The 16,172-nt window shown below is 39.3% G+C and overlaps 1 protein-coding gene across 1 annotated transcript in view; it reads right to left on the bottom strand.

The window, feature by feature from the left end:
• LARS1 (leucyl-tRNA synthetase 1) overlaps positions 1 to 16,172 on the bottom strand; it is a 51,377-nt gene that overhangs the window by 17,966 nt on the left and 17,239 nt on the right. Inside the window, exons 12-24 of the mRNA XM_007434287.4 lie at positions 15,777 to 15,853; positions 14,411 to 14,464; positions 12,304 to 12,444; positions 11,708 to 11,785; positions 9,703 to 9,788; positions 9,448 to 9,513; positions 9,283 to 9,365; positions 8,632 to 8,770; positions 5,470 to 5,682; positions 3,377 to 3,434; positions 2,245 to 2,308; positions 1,370 to 1,553; positions 1,121 to 1,211 (exon numbers count right to left, since the gene is read on the bottom strand). Coding sequence (XP_007434349.1) covers positions 1,121 to 1,211; positions 1,370 to 1,553; positions 2,245 to 2,308; positions 3,377 to 3,434; positions 5,470 to 5,682; positions 8,632 to 8,770; positions 9,283 to 9,365; positions 9,448 to 9,513; positions 9,703 to 9,788; positions 11,708 to 11,785; positions 12,304 to 12,444; positions 14,411 to 14,464; positions 15,777 to 15,853 — 1,334 coding nt within the window. The remainder of the gene's footprint in view (positions 1 to 1,120; positions 1,212 to 1,369; positions 1,554 to 2,244; positions 2,309 to 3,376; positions 3,435 to 5,469; positions 5,683 to 8,631; positions 8,771 to 9,282; positions 9,366 to 9,447; positions 9,514 to 9,702; positions 9,789 to 11,707; positions 11,786 to 12,303; positions 12,445 to 14,410; positions 14,465 to 15,776; positions 15,854 to 16,172) is intronic.

The following is a 16,172-nucleotide window of genomic DNA, read 5'->3' as shown; positions in this document are numbered from 1 at the left end:
ATTGCTGGATACAAAAGGAATGCTGTCCTGGGGATTGGGGGCTGCTGCTGGCAGGATGATTCCAAACAAGGCTTCTCCTTTGGGATGGCCAATTGTTTTATCTCACTTACTTACTTACTTATCATATATGTATGGCCGCCCATCTCTTTATCTTCATGTATGAACATTGGGAAAGAGGCAGGCTCAAATGGGGGAGGAATTGCTTCAGTTTTCTGGTTTTATTAACTGTAACTCAGTGTTATAAAATAGATCAGAGAGATGGGGGAGAGTGGGAAATGGAACATGGCCTTAGAATAAATACTAATGTAATAACTGGCAGGAGGAAATATGGTAGTGGGCTGCAATCTGACCATGTAGAAAAAGGCAGGCTAGCTGGTTGATTGGCCTCCTTTCTTTTTAGGTTGCAGTCTACACAATAAAGTCAAGGTGACAGTGAAGGTGAGCTTTCCAACGTAACTTTCATGTTTTTAATGCCATGTTAGTTACTGTAAAACACCTTGTAGCAGCACAGCTGAACTCACAGGATAGAGGTGCAAAGGTCTCAAATCCCTTCTCCCAGAAGTCCTCTGGTTCTTCACACCCTGCCCCCACCTCCTGCTCCTTATAGTAGTATCTAGGGAGCTCTCACTGCTGCCACATATCTTTTAGGGGTTATCTCATCCTGGCTTCCTTCCCCTAGGCCAAGATACCAAAGGGACAGGGCCTCCACAAACTTTTCTGTTCTGGGTTGCTTTTCTGGCCAATTAAAAGAGAGAATAACAAGTATTCTATAGCACCACCTCCTGGCCCTGCAGCACTGAGCCAGCTTTCTTCCTCCTCCCCTTTGTGAGATAGACCAATCTCACAATATTTTAAAAAAACTGTATTTTTTGAAAAAGGAAAAGAGAGAATGTGAAAGGTCTTTTGTAGCTTTTAGTAATCAGTAGCAAAAACATTCAAATGCATAAACATTATTACTGGCAGTGTTTTTTGTTTCTTTTATATGCTGTTTCATACTGGTTTGTTTTAGCATACTATTAATACATGGTTTAAATTTGTTGCAATTCGCTTTGACAACATTTGAGCTGGAAAGCAAAATAATATGTTTAACGGTCTGTATGCTGGAGAACAGGTAGCCTACCTGAAATTCAAAGAATCCAGTTTTAAGAGCTTCCTTAAACATCATCTTCTCATAGTTTTGATCTGTCTTCATTATGCCTGCATTCATTTCACTAGGGGAGGAGAAAGTTAGAATTAGAACAGAATTAGAATCAAATCCAAGCTTCTGTGATGCAACAGGATCATGTAAGACTGCCATAAAAAATTAGTTTTTTTTTCTAGAAAATACGGTTTTCTTTAACCTAGAAAGTTGACATTTCCTTAAGGATACCTGGCAAAGACCCTGTCATTGAAGGTTGTGGCAGGCCCACTTCTTAAACTGTCCCAGTTAGCAAGCATTTCTTTCACCCACTCCACCCATGTATATAGGCGGAGAATGCCAGCATCTGCCATGGATTCCACAAAGTTTGCATCTTCAACAGTATCACCTGCATCAGCCAGCGCCAGCCGCATGCCTGAGAGGGAAACAGGTTTTAATTTCAAGAGCGATAGCAGAAGACATGCAGTCAACAGCTGGAAGACATCACTCTTGTTATGAAATAAGGCTGCACAAAGCACTCAAAAGAGGCTCTTCTCAAATCACGTTTTACAAGTAAAGCATCCCTCCTTATGCCACTAAAGTAGTTTCATTTACCTGAAGGTTAGTGTTGTTCTCTGGCTTTCTCCATGTTTGCATGAACACACAAGCAACCCTTTCATCAGGATTATCAATGAAACAAAGTAGTTGTACATCCACCAGCACACAGTGACAACGGGGGAAAGGAGCCACCTCAAATCTTCTAGAGGATGTGGCCCTTTCAACGATTTGCGGAATGGCACTTTCTTTATACCAGCACACTTTGCAACATAGTATAAGTATTTTCATTGGGAAGGAACACTAGAGCACACTTAACGCAATTGTCAAAAATGTGAAATCCTATTTGTTAAATTTCCAGTAGGGTATGCATTTTGGCTTTTCCATATGCAGCTTCCAAAATGATCAACTAGAATTTCTCTTTTCAAAACAGGAATGGCTGTTGATTAGATATATAGACTGCTAGAAAATGGATAATATAAATTATGAGATAGACATTATATTACTGATAATAACATTATTCAGCCAAGAATTTAGCAGAGTTTTCAAAATTCAGACATAATGAATCTTACCATCAGCTGAAAATTTATCTACAGCTTGGTTCAGAGTAAGGAAATTGCCTGTAGATTTAGACATCTGTTGTTAAGAAAAATCAGAAGAGAAAGATACAAATGATCATAGTTAAAAGATGGTCTGTTTATAAGAATCATAATCCAAACTTAAATCTAAAAAAGAGAGAGAAATATTATTTTTATCTGTTACTCATGAAAAATGGCACTGCTAAATCTACTACCAAGGCATCTCTCTCTCTCTCTCTCTCTCTCTCTCTCTCTCTCTCTCTCTCTCACACACACACACACACACACACATACAGAGGAAATACATATACACAAACTTGCAAGTATCACCTAGCTGGCCTCAACCAATCTTGAAAAACCCTAGCTGATACTTGGATGGGGACCTGTCTGCAAATCCTTGTGCTGTAAATCAATTCAGTTCAGCTCAAATCAAGAAGGCTGTAGACTAAACCGTGAAATCAAAAAGAAAAAACAAAACAAAAGATTGTGGAAGAAGACAATGACAACCTGTTTCTGTAGTGTTGCCCAGAAAACAAGATGGATGTGTCCACGTAGACACTAGGAGTCAAGCTCAACATTAGAAAGCTTTCTCCAACCCAGCTGTTTGCACTACATGTGTGTATATTAATATCAGTTCTACAATTCAAATCTAATACTTTCGGTAGAAACTTCAATCTTCTTTGTGCAAGATTCTGAAAAAAAAAATCTCTTCTGAAGTTTTGTTTGTCAAAAGCCTGCAGTTATATCTGTTTTAAAAGCATATTTAGAGAAACAGAGGTTTCAATAAGCTTCAAGAACAGAAACTAAAGGACCGCCAAAATACATATCTCTTGGACACACACTACAAAATGTCTGTTTGAATTAATAAGAAAGCAAATGAGTATCTGTTGTTTATGTGCCATAAAAACAATGTGGACAGGAAAGTCTAACAATTAAATGTTTCCTGAAATTTCTGTTTGTGTCTCCACATTTGGAAAAAGAACTTAGGTCACATGATTCCAGCTTTCCTGGTCAATAGCACAAATTAATATATTACTTTCTGCTCCTTAAAATAAATTGAGAAAGGATCTACTTCACCACCCTAATAATCAGAAATGTTCAGTATAGATTTAAAAAGATGTCATACCTTCTCTGAATTAAGGAGAAGATGCCCATTTGCTCTGACAGCTACAGGCCATTTTTCTCTGCATCGGAAGACAAGAATTCTTAGAAGTTATTTTCAAAACAATCGTCTATCGTTTTTAGATAAGAATATACTTTTAAAAAGACTCCTGACTACAAGTATTCTTTATTTTAGGAATTTTTCCTCCTTTCTGGCTAAGCCAATAATGTAATAATTGCATTAGTCCTCTGCATTCCTCTGTGTCATATTATTTTTCATCAAAAAGTTGGAAGGAAATTTGCTCCAGGCTCCAAATATTTTGACAATTTCTCTGGTAAGAGAAAGTTTGTGAACTCTTTAGAACTATCTATAATCCTGTAGTACCATGACCTACAATATGATCTGAGCTTCATCTAAATCTATTACTAGAGATTCTGATTAAGCACATAAAAGAGTAGAATGTATCAAATCTTTCCACTGAGCCAAAGTTCACTGTTTGTGTTCAAAAAATATGTGAAGCTTTAGATTTAGTAAGTGGTGGCATCTCCTTTAGTAGCAATTAGTTCAACTCATTTCTTCTGCTTCAACCATTCTGTCATTCTGTCATAGATTTAGTTGTATGCTTAGCATTATTGCCATGCTGCATGACCCATACTTATTTAAACTTCACAGATGGATATCCTGACATTCTCCTGTAGAATTAACTGATACATTCCTGTATGACTGAAAACTATCTGGGTCCTAAGGATGCATAGCAGCCAGAAACCATGATACTCCCACCACTATGCTTCATATTGGGATGAAGTTCCTTTATTGGAATAGCATTTCATTTTCTCCAAGCATAACTCTTCTCATCAATGCCAGAAAGCTCCACTTTCATCTTATCTGTCCACAGAACGTTGTTCCAATAGCCTGCTGGATCAAACGTGTGTGTTTTTAAAGCGGGGGGGGGGGGGCTGATATAATTTGCCACTTCAAGATTGCTGGGCTTCACATCCTTTTTCCAGTGGATATGGTGAACACTGGCTCAAACAGTTCAATAAAAATATGACCCAGTAAGTATACTGTTTGGGATGGTGCTTGTTTAACCAGAATCTCTTAATCTCTTAATACAACTTGGATGAATCTTAGATCACACTGTAGGTCACAGTGCTGCAGGATTATGGATAGTTCTAATAGTTCCAAAGATTCTGTCACTGTCTTAATTGTCAGAATAGCTATTTGGAGCCTGGAGCAAATTAGCCTCTAACTAGTTGAAGCAATAAAATATGACTCAGGGGAATGCACAGAATTATTATATAACTGGCACAGCCAACAGGGAAGAAAAATTCCTATAGTAAAGAACATTAAAGCAACTTTCCATCCCTTCCAATGCACTATGCAGCAAGCATGGGATCCTGATTTCACCCCATTTGCTTCAGTAGTGCAAAGTAAGCCAGATGTCCTTCAGGCTGAGAGAAAACTAATGATTATCCTTGGGGGAGTCCTTTTCCCACCTACTGGTATTGCAGCACTTTCATCTGCAAAATAATTTAGCATGATGGAGAGAAAAAAGAAGGTAACTAACAAGCATTCTAGGCATCACAAGATAAACAGTCTTTCAAAGCTCATTAGCTGGGTTGCAAATGAACCAAGGAATTCCTTATGGTGATTGGGACAATCTCAGTGAATCCCCAAGATTTATTCACACTTGACCCAGAAACTATGATGGGACCTTTTCAATATATTTTAAGGTTGAATACAATGAAAACTAAACTAAGGGTACAAGGGACCGTTCTTAGACATTGGACCTGTATGAATTCATTCAGACTAGGGAAGCAACAAAAGACATGAGTTTCCAAAGCCTACCTCTAATGTCAGTTAATCCACATTGGAAGACAACAAGAAGACAACAAGAGTCAACAAGAAGTGATTCAGGTGTGTATCAATGACATATATAACAAACTGATTCCATACTTTAATTCCATACTCAAGTCTTGTAGGCCTACAAGAGGAATTCATTTTAATATGGCCTTGCTTATTCAGGTTTCCTTTCTTTTCCTTTTCAAAGCTTACACAGGAAAAATTGTGATTACTTGGATCAACACAGCTGGAGATGCACATTTTGACAGACTTACCTTTGATCTGGCCACATGGCTACATGGTTGTAAAGGAAGTAAGACAAGTGATTTGGAACAAGGTCCTTGCCAGAAGCACGTATATCCACTGGATACCAATATTCAAACTCTTGCTTTAGTTTATCCAAAGCTTCCTTAGGGATTTTTGTTGCAGGGAATGGAGCTGTCTTAAAGAAGATGTAGTCCCATACCTCTTTAGACATTTCGCTTGCTCTGCGTAGATTAGGCAAAGTTATAAAAAGAAAGAATGCAGGTTACTCTGCTAAGCACACATTTAATATGATTAATACATATATTATCACCTAAAACTTCATTTCATTCATTCTTTAAACTCAGCTATTTTTAATTTAAAAATGGCCTAATTTTAACAGTTGAAAAGGAATTTAAACATTTTAGATAAGCAAAAAATCATTTGGCAGCTTACTAAATGCTCCTAATTAATCAAATGTTGTTATATTGATTTATCACTATTTTTTAAAGTATCAGACAAAGCAATCCTAAAGCTTACCCAAAGTCAGACATTACCAGAACTATAATTCTGACAGATTACCCTTCGACACATCAAAATTAGATACAGCTGATGAAAATAGCGGTAAATCTTAAATGACAGCATGCTTTGTCAATGATTGACAAAAATCTATTTGTAAATTACTTATTCATCCCTGAAAATCCTAATCTGAAACTAGTGTGTGACTCCACCAGTCCTAAAGCCAGTATCTACCATCAGAGTTAAGGTCACACTTATAGATTTCTCCTTGTGCATTAACCGCATGTATCATTAGTGGCTTGAAATAACCTTACCTCTATTTTCTATTTTCCTTTAGAAATGCAATCAATACATTTGAATTAACACATCAAATGCAACAAACAGCTTACATAAAGACCTTGTAGGTAGTAAAAAAAAACCATGACTCTAGAGAGTACAGAACATTGTTTCTGTCATGCTAATTCTATACATTTCAGTCTATACTTTAAACATGAATGCAAGAGAATAACCAGCCCCATTAAGAGCTCACAGGACATGAAAGGAAAATTAATTCTAATCTGAACCAATCCACTTTGTGTCAATTTTCTTCCAGCTTTACAAAGCTAAGGGGGTTCTGAGACATTGTTAAACTTCCCATTTCTGAAGCTCTCCTCTGGTTTCATTTGGGAAGGCATTCTTGAATCCTCAACTTTAAGGTAGCACATCACTAAGAGGCAGATAGTATAAATGCCCTACATAAAAGCATCCAAATTGATTCATTAGAAAGAGACCTTTTGAAATAAGCAGAACAAATGAAATTTATCAGTCTACCAGCTTAGCCCATCTTGGCAATGATAGTTGGAATGATGAGAGTTATAGCTTAACACATTTGGAGGGCATCTGTTTAGATAGACTGAGTATAGAATATCTTTCAAAAAGAAAGACCTCACCCTCCACTTCTTGATTACAGATGACCCACTTTAACTAAGGAAAAGGTAGAGTCTCCCTTATTCTGGGATGTTTTTTCAAGCTTTCAGGCTAATCTAATTGGATTCTTGGTGGTCTCCTCTCCAAGTACTAAGCAGATCCCACCCTATAGTTCTGGTCCCAATTAATTCTGGTAGACCTTGACTTATAACAACAATTGGGACCAGAATTTCCATTGCTAGGTGATGCAGTTGTAAAGCGAGACTGCATCGTTTAGTGACAGCAATCCCTGCAGTCCCCTTCATTTGCCATCATTAACTGAATCCCACAGTCATTAGACGAGGCAACTTCCTGCTGGCTTCCCACAACCAAAATCAGTGGGGAACCCAGCAGAAAGATGCAAGTCCCAGGCTGGCAGGCAGGTAAGTAGCTGTTGCTGGATGGAGGAGGGAGTGAGGGGATGTGTGGGGGTGCACGAGAGGCACCGTGTGACTCAGGGAGGGTGCGCAGGGGCACAGGGGTGCAAGAGCGGTGCCACAGGGGTGCGTGAGAGGTGCCGTGCGGGTCAGAGAGGGTGCACAGGGGTGCGCGAGAGATGCTGTGTGGGTTAGGGAGGGTGTGTGGGGATGCGCAAGTGGCTGACATGGTGCAAGCGCAGAAGGGCTGGGGAGGGTGCGCAGGTGGGAGAGACTTACCCCACCAACTTGCGACCTTCCCTGCCAGTTTCCCCATTGACTTTGAAGGTTGCAAATGGTGATCTTGTGATCACAGGGTGCTTGGTAACCATTCGAAAGTGCATACAGGTTGCCAAGGACCCAGATCGTGATCGTGTGACCATGGGGGTGTTGGGGCAGCCATAACTCTGAGAACCAGTCGCAACCATCATTCATTCAGCACTGTAGTAACTTCAAATGGTCCCTGAACGAATAAATCAAGGACTACCTGTACTTAGCTTTTCTGAGATAGGCCAAGTTTATTTAAGCACTATCTGGGACAATAATTTTATTGAAAGTCCAACGTTGGGCATCTGTTAATGCAAAGCCCCTTAGCTTTGCAAAGCTGGAAGAAAATTGACACAAAGTGGATTGGTAATTTGAACATATTACATAAATAGGATCATTAGTTCTAACTGATATTTATGACAGGTAACCAGTAAAAAATAAGCTACTGGTTAAGGTGCCAGACTAGAAAACAGAAGACTGTGAGTTCTAGTCCTGCCTTAGACATGAAAGCTGGCTGGGTGACTTTGGGCCAGTAACTCTTTCGCAGCCCGTGACATCAGGCTTGGGCGACAAGCCGGTCAGTAAATTCCTGTTGCAACCAACAGATCAACATTCAGTTGATCCAGAAAAGGGGACCCTGCACCTGTGGGAAAATGCTAGGAAGAAAAAAACCAGTAAAAATAGCCACCTATAGCTACTTTTGTGACTGAGGAATAGAACAGAACAGAACAGAACAGAGCAAGATCCACATCTTTATATTAATATTTGTTGGTCTCCATGGGCCATGGCAGTGATACACTGATGACACAGGAGGGGCATACCCCTTTTGCTGTTTTGAATTGTGCAGGGTGAGATTAAGTAAAACAGTCTCAGAAACTTAGCAAATACATTTTGCTTCCTATTTCTGGGAAAATAAACAAACCTCCTGAATTTCAGCAGTTTGCTCTTGAATGCAACATGACTTATAATCAATTTTATTACTTAAAAGACAAGGCAAGACTTGCAAAAGAATGCCCTTACCACACCTTATCACCCTTCCCTTCTCACCTAATGTTCAGTGGAGATTCTCCTTGTCCATTCAAATTATCTGGCTGTAAGAGATGAGCAACCGTATAGTAGGCCATGTAGATAGTAGAATCAGAGAGAGATTCTATTAACCACTGCTCATCCCAAGGCATACGAGTTCCTGGAAGATAACAAAATATGTTCATTGCCAATTAATATTCTTTCCTGTTGGATTTATGGAAGAGACGAGGAGAAGAATTATCAAAACTATACCTATTCAGTTTCTTACTTTCCCACACAACACCATATGACGCTTTGCATTATACTAATGTCATATTGTCTATACTTGTAGCCATTAGCAAAACAATGTACAAATGAACCTTCTAAGAGCTAAGGTAAACATATTGCTTTGATGGGAAATCTGACTGAAACATGCTTAGGCACTACAGAAATTTGTGTTGATGGTCAAAGTCAGACAGTTCTAAATCAATACACTATCGAAGGCAGAAGTCCCTGAAAAGGGCTTCTGTGTTGAAAACTGAGCTCCTCATATACCATATGAAACTTTCTGCATACGTTTTCCAGCTATATGACAACTGGTCAATCATATGTAGAAACTAAATAAAACAAAAAAATAAAAGTCTCACTTAACGTAATAATATTACTGGTTGATCAATAGAGAAGCTTTTCTACCTAGGCCGTAAGTCCTTGAGCAGGCGTGCTCCTGCAGCCAGTTCAGGGCGGCTTCATAATTTCTTCTTGTCTCTTCACAAAATCTAGGAAAAGCAAAGCATTAATCTTGTCTGTGTCTCATAATTGTATGTTAACCCTCTTCCCTGACTCAATCCCTACACCTACGTCTCAAGATTTTTCAGACATTCATGGGTCTGCTGCTTCCAGGTTTTCTCACCATAGTCCAAGTACCTGAAAAAAAAAAAAGCTAGATATTGTAGAGAGTAAGGAAGATAATCTTGACAGAGATAGTCCATGACCAAAGCAATGAGGGGAAAAACGTGGCTTAAGTCCAAAACAAGGAGAAGGAACATGAAAGAGTTGCAAAAAAATGGTGGAAAGGTGTAATCAGTTGAACTGTGACTTTTACATTCAACTTACCACTGGTCACAAAGAGCCACCACACACTCATCTACAGATCGAGATATAACTTGTTTCTCTGGTTCCATATAAATCATTGCTTCACCCTGAATAAAGGAAACAGAGTGGTTATAATGCTGAGACAATAAAATGGAAAATATGAAATCAGAATGTGATGATTTTAGCACTTCAATGTGGAATATCAGCATTGGAGGTGGGGAGGGAAGTGATTCCAAGAATCTCTAAAAAGGATTGCAAGACTGCATGATAACCTCTGCTTTGAAGGAACCCAATATATGGGCATTAGATATTACACAATGCATTGTGACTTATTTTGAATTTCCCTACACAAAGCTTAGCCATGCAAGTTCTTCTTGAATTCTATTTTGGTAACAATTCACTCAAGCTGTACATCTTATTGTCCCTGGGAGAGCAGACGAGAATCACAAAAGATTTTCCTGTCCGAGGAGAATGAAGGAGATCTGTCCTCAAAAGAGAGATCTGATTTCTCACGCTTCTTCCACAGAGCTGCAGAAAGGTGCCCAATGGAAGCTTCTGTAATGCCTGAATTGCAAAATGTCAAAGCACAGAAAGTATTACAGGAACAGACTACTTGCATGCTTTAATTTAGCCCTCCCCTATACGTGGATGAAGAGGCATACTCTGCCCTACATTTTGTTGAGAATGGATCAACACACCACATACGGAAGTCATGAATCTCTACTGTAGCTGCCCTCTTGTGAGTTAAATATGGAAACACACTTTTGTGCAAAAAAACAGTCCAAAGACCGAAGCTGCACAGGGTTAGGGAAACAGCAGTGGACTCTCCTTCTTAAAACTCTGAGAGCTTATCAAGCCTGGCAGTTTCAGAGATACAACATAACTCTCCTTTTCTGGTGTGTTTTAAAAGATTTTCAAAATTCCAAAAACTTCTTTAGCAAGCAGAGAAAGGATTTATATTCAGAAAAGAAAACAGCAAACTCTGCTGGATAAAATTATAAAAATTAAAAAAGAATTATCTCTATTAGAATGTAAATAGTGTAATTATTTTTCCAACAAAAGAAATATGTTTGATTCTAAGCTATTTCTCATGTGGCTCTATTCCAATAAATCAAGCATTGTTTTGTAGAAACAAGCCAGCAAAACTGTATAAGAGAAGTCATCAGAATATCAAACAGATATGTGTAAAAAAAAAAAAAAGTACCAACACCCTCAAGTAGAGCTTGATTCCTGCTAACTATGCAGACGTGCTGGTGCAGCTTTTGTGGCAACAGTTTGGAAACGATATGCCACTGCTTCTTTCCAGAATACTTTTCAATTTCCCAGTCTACCCTCCAGCCCCGAGATTTCCTTGAGGTCTAAATACTAACCAGACCACCCTGCTTGGCTGGTAGGCCCAAGAAGGTTGGCCAGGTGCTGCCATCTGCTAAGGCAATCAATATATTGGTTATCTGAGGAGCCATCTTGCCCCAGTTATATCAGCCTGCCCCACTCACTCCAGCAGAAGGGGCATGTTGCAGACCCCCAAGAGTCAAGGAATTTCAACTGGCGGGGTCTAGGAAGAGGGTCTTTTCTGCCGGGGCCCCCACCCTGTGGAACAACTTACCACCTGAGGTGCAGTCCGCCCCCACTCTCATGGCCTTCCGGAACAGTGTGAAATCTTGGCTATGCCAGATGGCCTGGGGGCCTGATGAGGACTCGTGTCATTGGAATTGGCTGGTGGGGTAATCAATTTGGCCCCCCCGTCATGTCTTTTTATATAGTATTAATTTTTTAGCTAATTTAATATGGATATTTATATTTTTACTGGTTTTAACGTTTGATTTTAATTGTGAGCTACCCAGAGTCACCCTTTGGGGGAGATGGGCAGCATATTAAATAAATAAATAAATAAATAAATAAATAAATAAATAAATAAATAAATGCATACATGCACAAACCGTTACATACATTGTCTACCATCTTCTTCTGAATAAGCTTCTTGACATAAATAAATAAATGCATACATGCACAAACCGTTACATACATTGTCTACCATCTTCTTCTGAATAAGCTTCTTGACATCCTGAACTCTCTGGCCTTTGAATTCATCCACAAGCATTACCTGAAAAGAGGAGTCACTGCAGAGATTAGAATCCGTGTTGGCTCTTTAGGGTCAGGATAAGCTAAATGGTCTCTCGCCCTCTTCATTCTAGATGTCCCACTGGGAATGGCGAGAGCCAAGTTAAGACAGCTGAAGAGGAAGCAGCACCCCGAGGCAACCATTCACCTGATCTAAGCAGAGCAGAAAGGACCAAAGCCCAAATCTGCCTCTTGCAAACCAGCCAGCAGGTATATATGGATGGTGCCTGGGCTACATGTAAGCACAGGGGATACACTAGTCGGCAGGCAAGCAAGCAAGGAAGCAAGCATGTGCCAGCTGCAGGAATAGCCTCACCTACCTGGAGCTGCATCCCCATCTTCTGCTAATGCGTAACTGCTGGAATGTGTGCTCAGAGATAACAGGGGCTTTGGACAAATTTTGTATCCTTCAGAAAACTCCACACCTCCCAAGAAAAAACTATCTTGTGAAAGGTAGATACATAGACAGGTGGGTAGTTTTTCCAGTTCAGTTTCACTTACTCCCTCATAAAATCCTTTCAGGTATACTCTCTCTTTGGCCTCTGCAAGTTTCTCTCTGTCATTCTGACTCTGGATCTTCAGCTCATCACAGACTAGTGGAGCAGAAAGGGGGCCATATCCAGGGATCTCAATGATAGGTACCTGGGAATATAATGACAACACTGTGAATCAGTGGTTTTCAATCATGCAAGCAATCAAGAATCTTACAGAAAATTCAATCCTGACTCCTGTAGCCTTTAAAAACGGAACTGCATTTTATGGTTGATCAACTAAACAAGTCTTGTTTTCAGTCTAGTGGGCTAGAAGCATAAAACATAAAGGAAAAGGAGTGAAGTCTATCCTGTTAATTGTACTCAAGTGTAACAATCTTTAACTTATAGTATGTGGTCACCTGCTCCACCCAATCTGAACATTTTTGTTGTTTCTGAAACAAGATCAAAACACTAACAGAACTTACCAGTGCCATCAATATTCTATACAGCAGCCATTAACCCAGTTTCAAAAATAGTATTTTGTGAACACTTTACACAGTGCTTGGCAGCTTAAGTCTCTCAGGCTCTACTAACTTTGCATGCCATAATGGATCCAGGGCAATGGGGGGCAACACCAGCCTCTGCCTGTCCAGTTTTAATGGATAGTTTCAATTTGTACAACTTAAGGATGTGGAGACTCTTTGAAAAGGTGAGAAGAGTCTAGGGCAGGCTTTCTCAACCTTAGCAACTTTAAGATGTGTGGACTTCAACTCCCAGAATTCCCCAGCCAGCAAGCTGGGTGAGGAATTCTGGGAGTTGAAGTCCATACATCTTAAAGTTGCTGAGGTTGAGAAACCCTGGTCTAGGACCCTACCTGCTGTCAGTCTGCCATCAAGCAAAGATGTTTTTATTGCAGTAGGCATTTGACCTTTCAGCTGGTTTGTCTGCTGAATTAAATTTTAACCAAGCAGCTACTGTTACTTTATTTTTACTGATATATCTCAATGTGTTCTTGATTACCTTCTTAGCTATTTTATTAACGCATGTATTTCTTATTATTCTAGTTGTTTTTATAGCTAGTAACCCTGAGCTTTTCAGCAAAAAAAAAAAAAAAAAGTAAGGTGCGTGTTTAATTAGCAAATTAGTTTATTTTCATTTCTTTCATTTCTTTCAATTTTTAATCTTGCATTAAAAACCTTAACCATTTGGCCTGTGCCTACAAAACTGAATTCCCACAGGATGCTAACTATGGTTAAGTGAATGATGGGTAAGCACAGATTTCTAAATTAGCTCAATTTCCTCTACTCACACAACAGATTAAATTATAAACTAACTAAAGTAGCTGGAATATTGTGCAAACCCAGCCCCAAAACTGAATGAAAGCAAAAAGAGGGTTCAAACGAAATTGTGCAATGGAACATTTCTCTTTAAAATGGGACTGTCTTGTTCCTTTTCCTTTGGGAAGACCAACAGATAAGGCTGTCAGGATTAAAAACAATTCTTAAATCTCTTTTGCCTTTGCTCATTTAATTGGAAAAGCAGCCCAGCATTTCAATAGGACAAAACCCTTCATGAACCGCTAAGCTCCTTGCAACTATTCTTGTCCCACCACAAAGCTATACTCATGGGAACTTTCCACCCAATAATCAGTGTACTCAACACTTACAATAATCTGATACATTAAGCAGAGCACATGCCAAGTTAATGGGATGCATTTCCAAAACTAAATAAAAACATCAGTGCCAAATTCAAGCCAGCCAGTTTCTTAGCGGTCTTGTTGCTCAGACCTCTGGAATTTTTTTCAAGATTGAACAAAAGCAAACACTGTTTGTCAATCTTGGTTTTCCTGAACATAAGCTGGACAGTAAATGGCATTTCCTCCTATGTCTTCCAGACGTAAAACTCTTTCCTCTGTTTTTCTAGTGAGCCCTTCCAAAAATGCCATCATAATACAATAGTTAGCAGCTGAAATATTCTAAGAAAACAGCACATGGATGCCACATCAGTCTATTACATCAACTGGAAGATACTGTGTGCATTATTTCAGAGATACTTAGCAGACTTGTAAATCTGATTGAAATAAATAGGAGCATTCAGCAAAAACATCTATAGTAATCATTCCCTTCTGGACTTACAGGTTCAAATGGCAGGACCATTTCATCTTTAATGCCATACTTCCCTCGAAAAGCCTATGAAAAAAATTAGAAACAAAATAAACAGATCAGATCAAGAAAACCTAACCTGAAGAGATGTTTGTTCCTTCTGCAATAGCTGATTGGTAAAACCAGCCATCTCTACAATACATTTTATCAATTTATAAAGTGCTCAGATTAACTGGGAAGCATATCATTAATACAAGCCTTGTACCAAAATTGCAAAGGGCAAGAACCATAAAAGGGGCATTTCCCAGCTTTCTTACAAAATGATTTTTCTAAACAAGTATGTGGAAACTGGGACCTCCCAGTTGTTTTTATTGTTATTATTATTTATATTTTTATCCTGCCTTTTTTATATATTTTGGTCAACTCAGAACAGTGAACATACCTAATACTCCTACCTCCTATCTTCCTCACAGCAACAACCCTTGAGGTGGGTTGGGCTGAGAGAGAGTGACTGGCCCAAAGTCACCCAGTCGGCTTTCATGTCTAAGGGGGGCCTAGAACTCACAGTCTTCTGATTTCTAAGCCAGCACTTTAACCACTACACCAAACAGGCTCTCTCTTATCTATAGTTATTCCTAAATTACAACTCTCAGGTTCTCTCAGAATTGCCCATGTTGTGCAGGGCTATTGGAAGTTATAGTTCAGCCTCTAATAAAAGACAAGTTGTGCCTTTCAGATATATTGGATTACAAGGCTGGAAAAGGCTAACCTCAGAGGTACCTATTTTTGAGAATCATGTTTATTTCAGCTTACTATTCCATCATCTTCCAAGATCAGCCCTCTCAAAAAAGCCTGAAAATCAGCATTAGATTTGATTTAAAATTATCAGCCACTAAAAGCCTGTGCAAACAGATATCTTCCAGATCTTTTCAAAAGTGAACACCAAGGATAGGCTCAAATCAGCAGGGAGTACATTCCAAAGAACTGGAATAGATACTACCCTGCCTGGATAAAGCTAATCAGTTAATACATGACTATATGGACATGAAGCTGCACAAAAGGTAGACGGGGTGCTTTGCTTAGATAAAGCTTTGATCAAAGCACTTCCCTTCCCCAAACGTCTGTGAGGTAGAACAGTGGTCCACAGCACAGCATCAGATTGGAATGGATACACAGCTTTGCTCTGATCAGCAAAAGGAGTTTTATGCATCAACAAGTTTTTTTGGTGAAGCAAGGCAGTCAAACAAGACAGATTACTGTCTACACACACGCACACACGCACACACACACTCTAAGTAAAAAGATCAAAGAGTTTGCAGTAGTTTTTATAAAAACTGTATGCCAACACCACCAGTTACCAACACGTTCGGAGGTTCTCAGTGGTTCTTAAGATTCTCACCGGTTTCTTCTTTAAGTCTTTCAGGGCCATGATGTCATCTGGAGCATCAGACGGGACACTTGTGACCACTCCAGTACCTTATAAGCAACAGTCAGGAAGCACAAATTAATTCATTTGTTAGGACAGAATTTGCACTAAATGTGAACTTAGCAAGGAGTGGAATTGTTAGCTTTGCCTTGAGATCATGCAGTTTCTCCTTAATCCTCATACAGTGAGTGATAAATCTGACAATGTAGAAGAGCTTTTTTATCCATGAATTTAGAGCCTTGAAAAATGATGGTTTCAAATTATAAGGGCTCCTCACTGTATCTCTTATCCCTCATTACAGTGATCAAGAATAGCCACATGACCACATTAAAAGGACTGCATGTGGTGTCCTACAGACCCTTTTGTGCA

The sequence above is a fragment of the Python bivittatus genome, unplaced genomic scaffold (assembly GCF_059951505.1).
Source record: "Python bivittatus isolate LINGU-HERP-01145 unplaced genomic scaffold, Pbiv_v1 ctg000080_np1212, whole genome shotgun sequence".
Taxonomy (NCBI): Eukaryota; Metazoa; Chordata; class Lepidosauria; order Squamata; family Pythonidae; genus Python; species Python bivittatus.
Note: the sequence above shows the minus strand (reverse complement) of the source record. Positions and strands in the feature narration are given on the sequence as shown.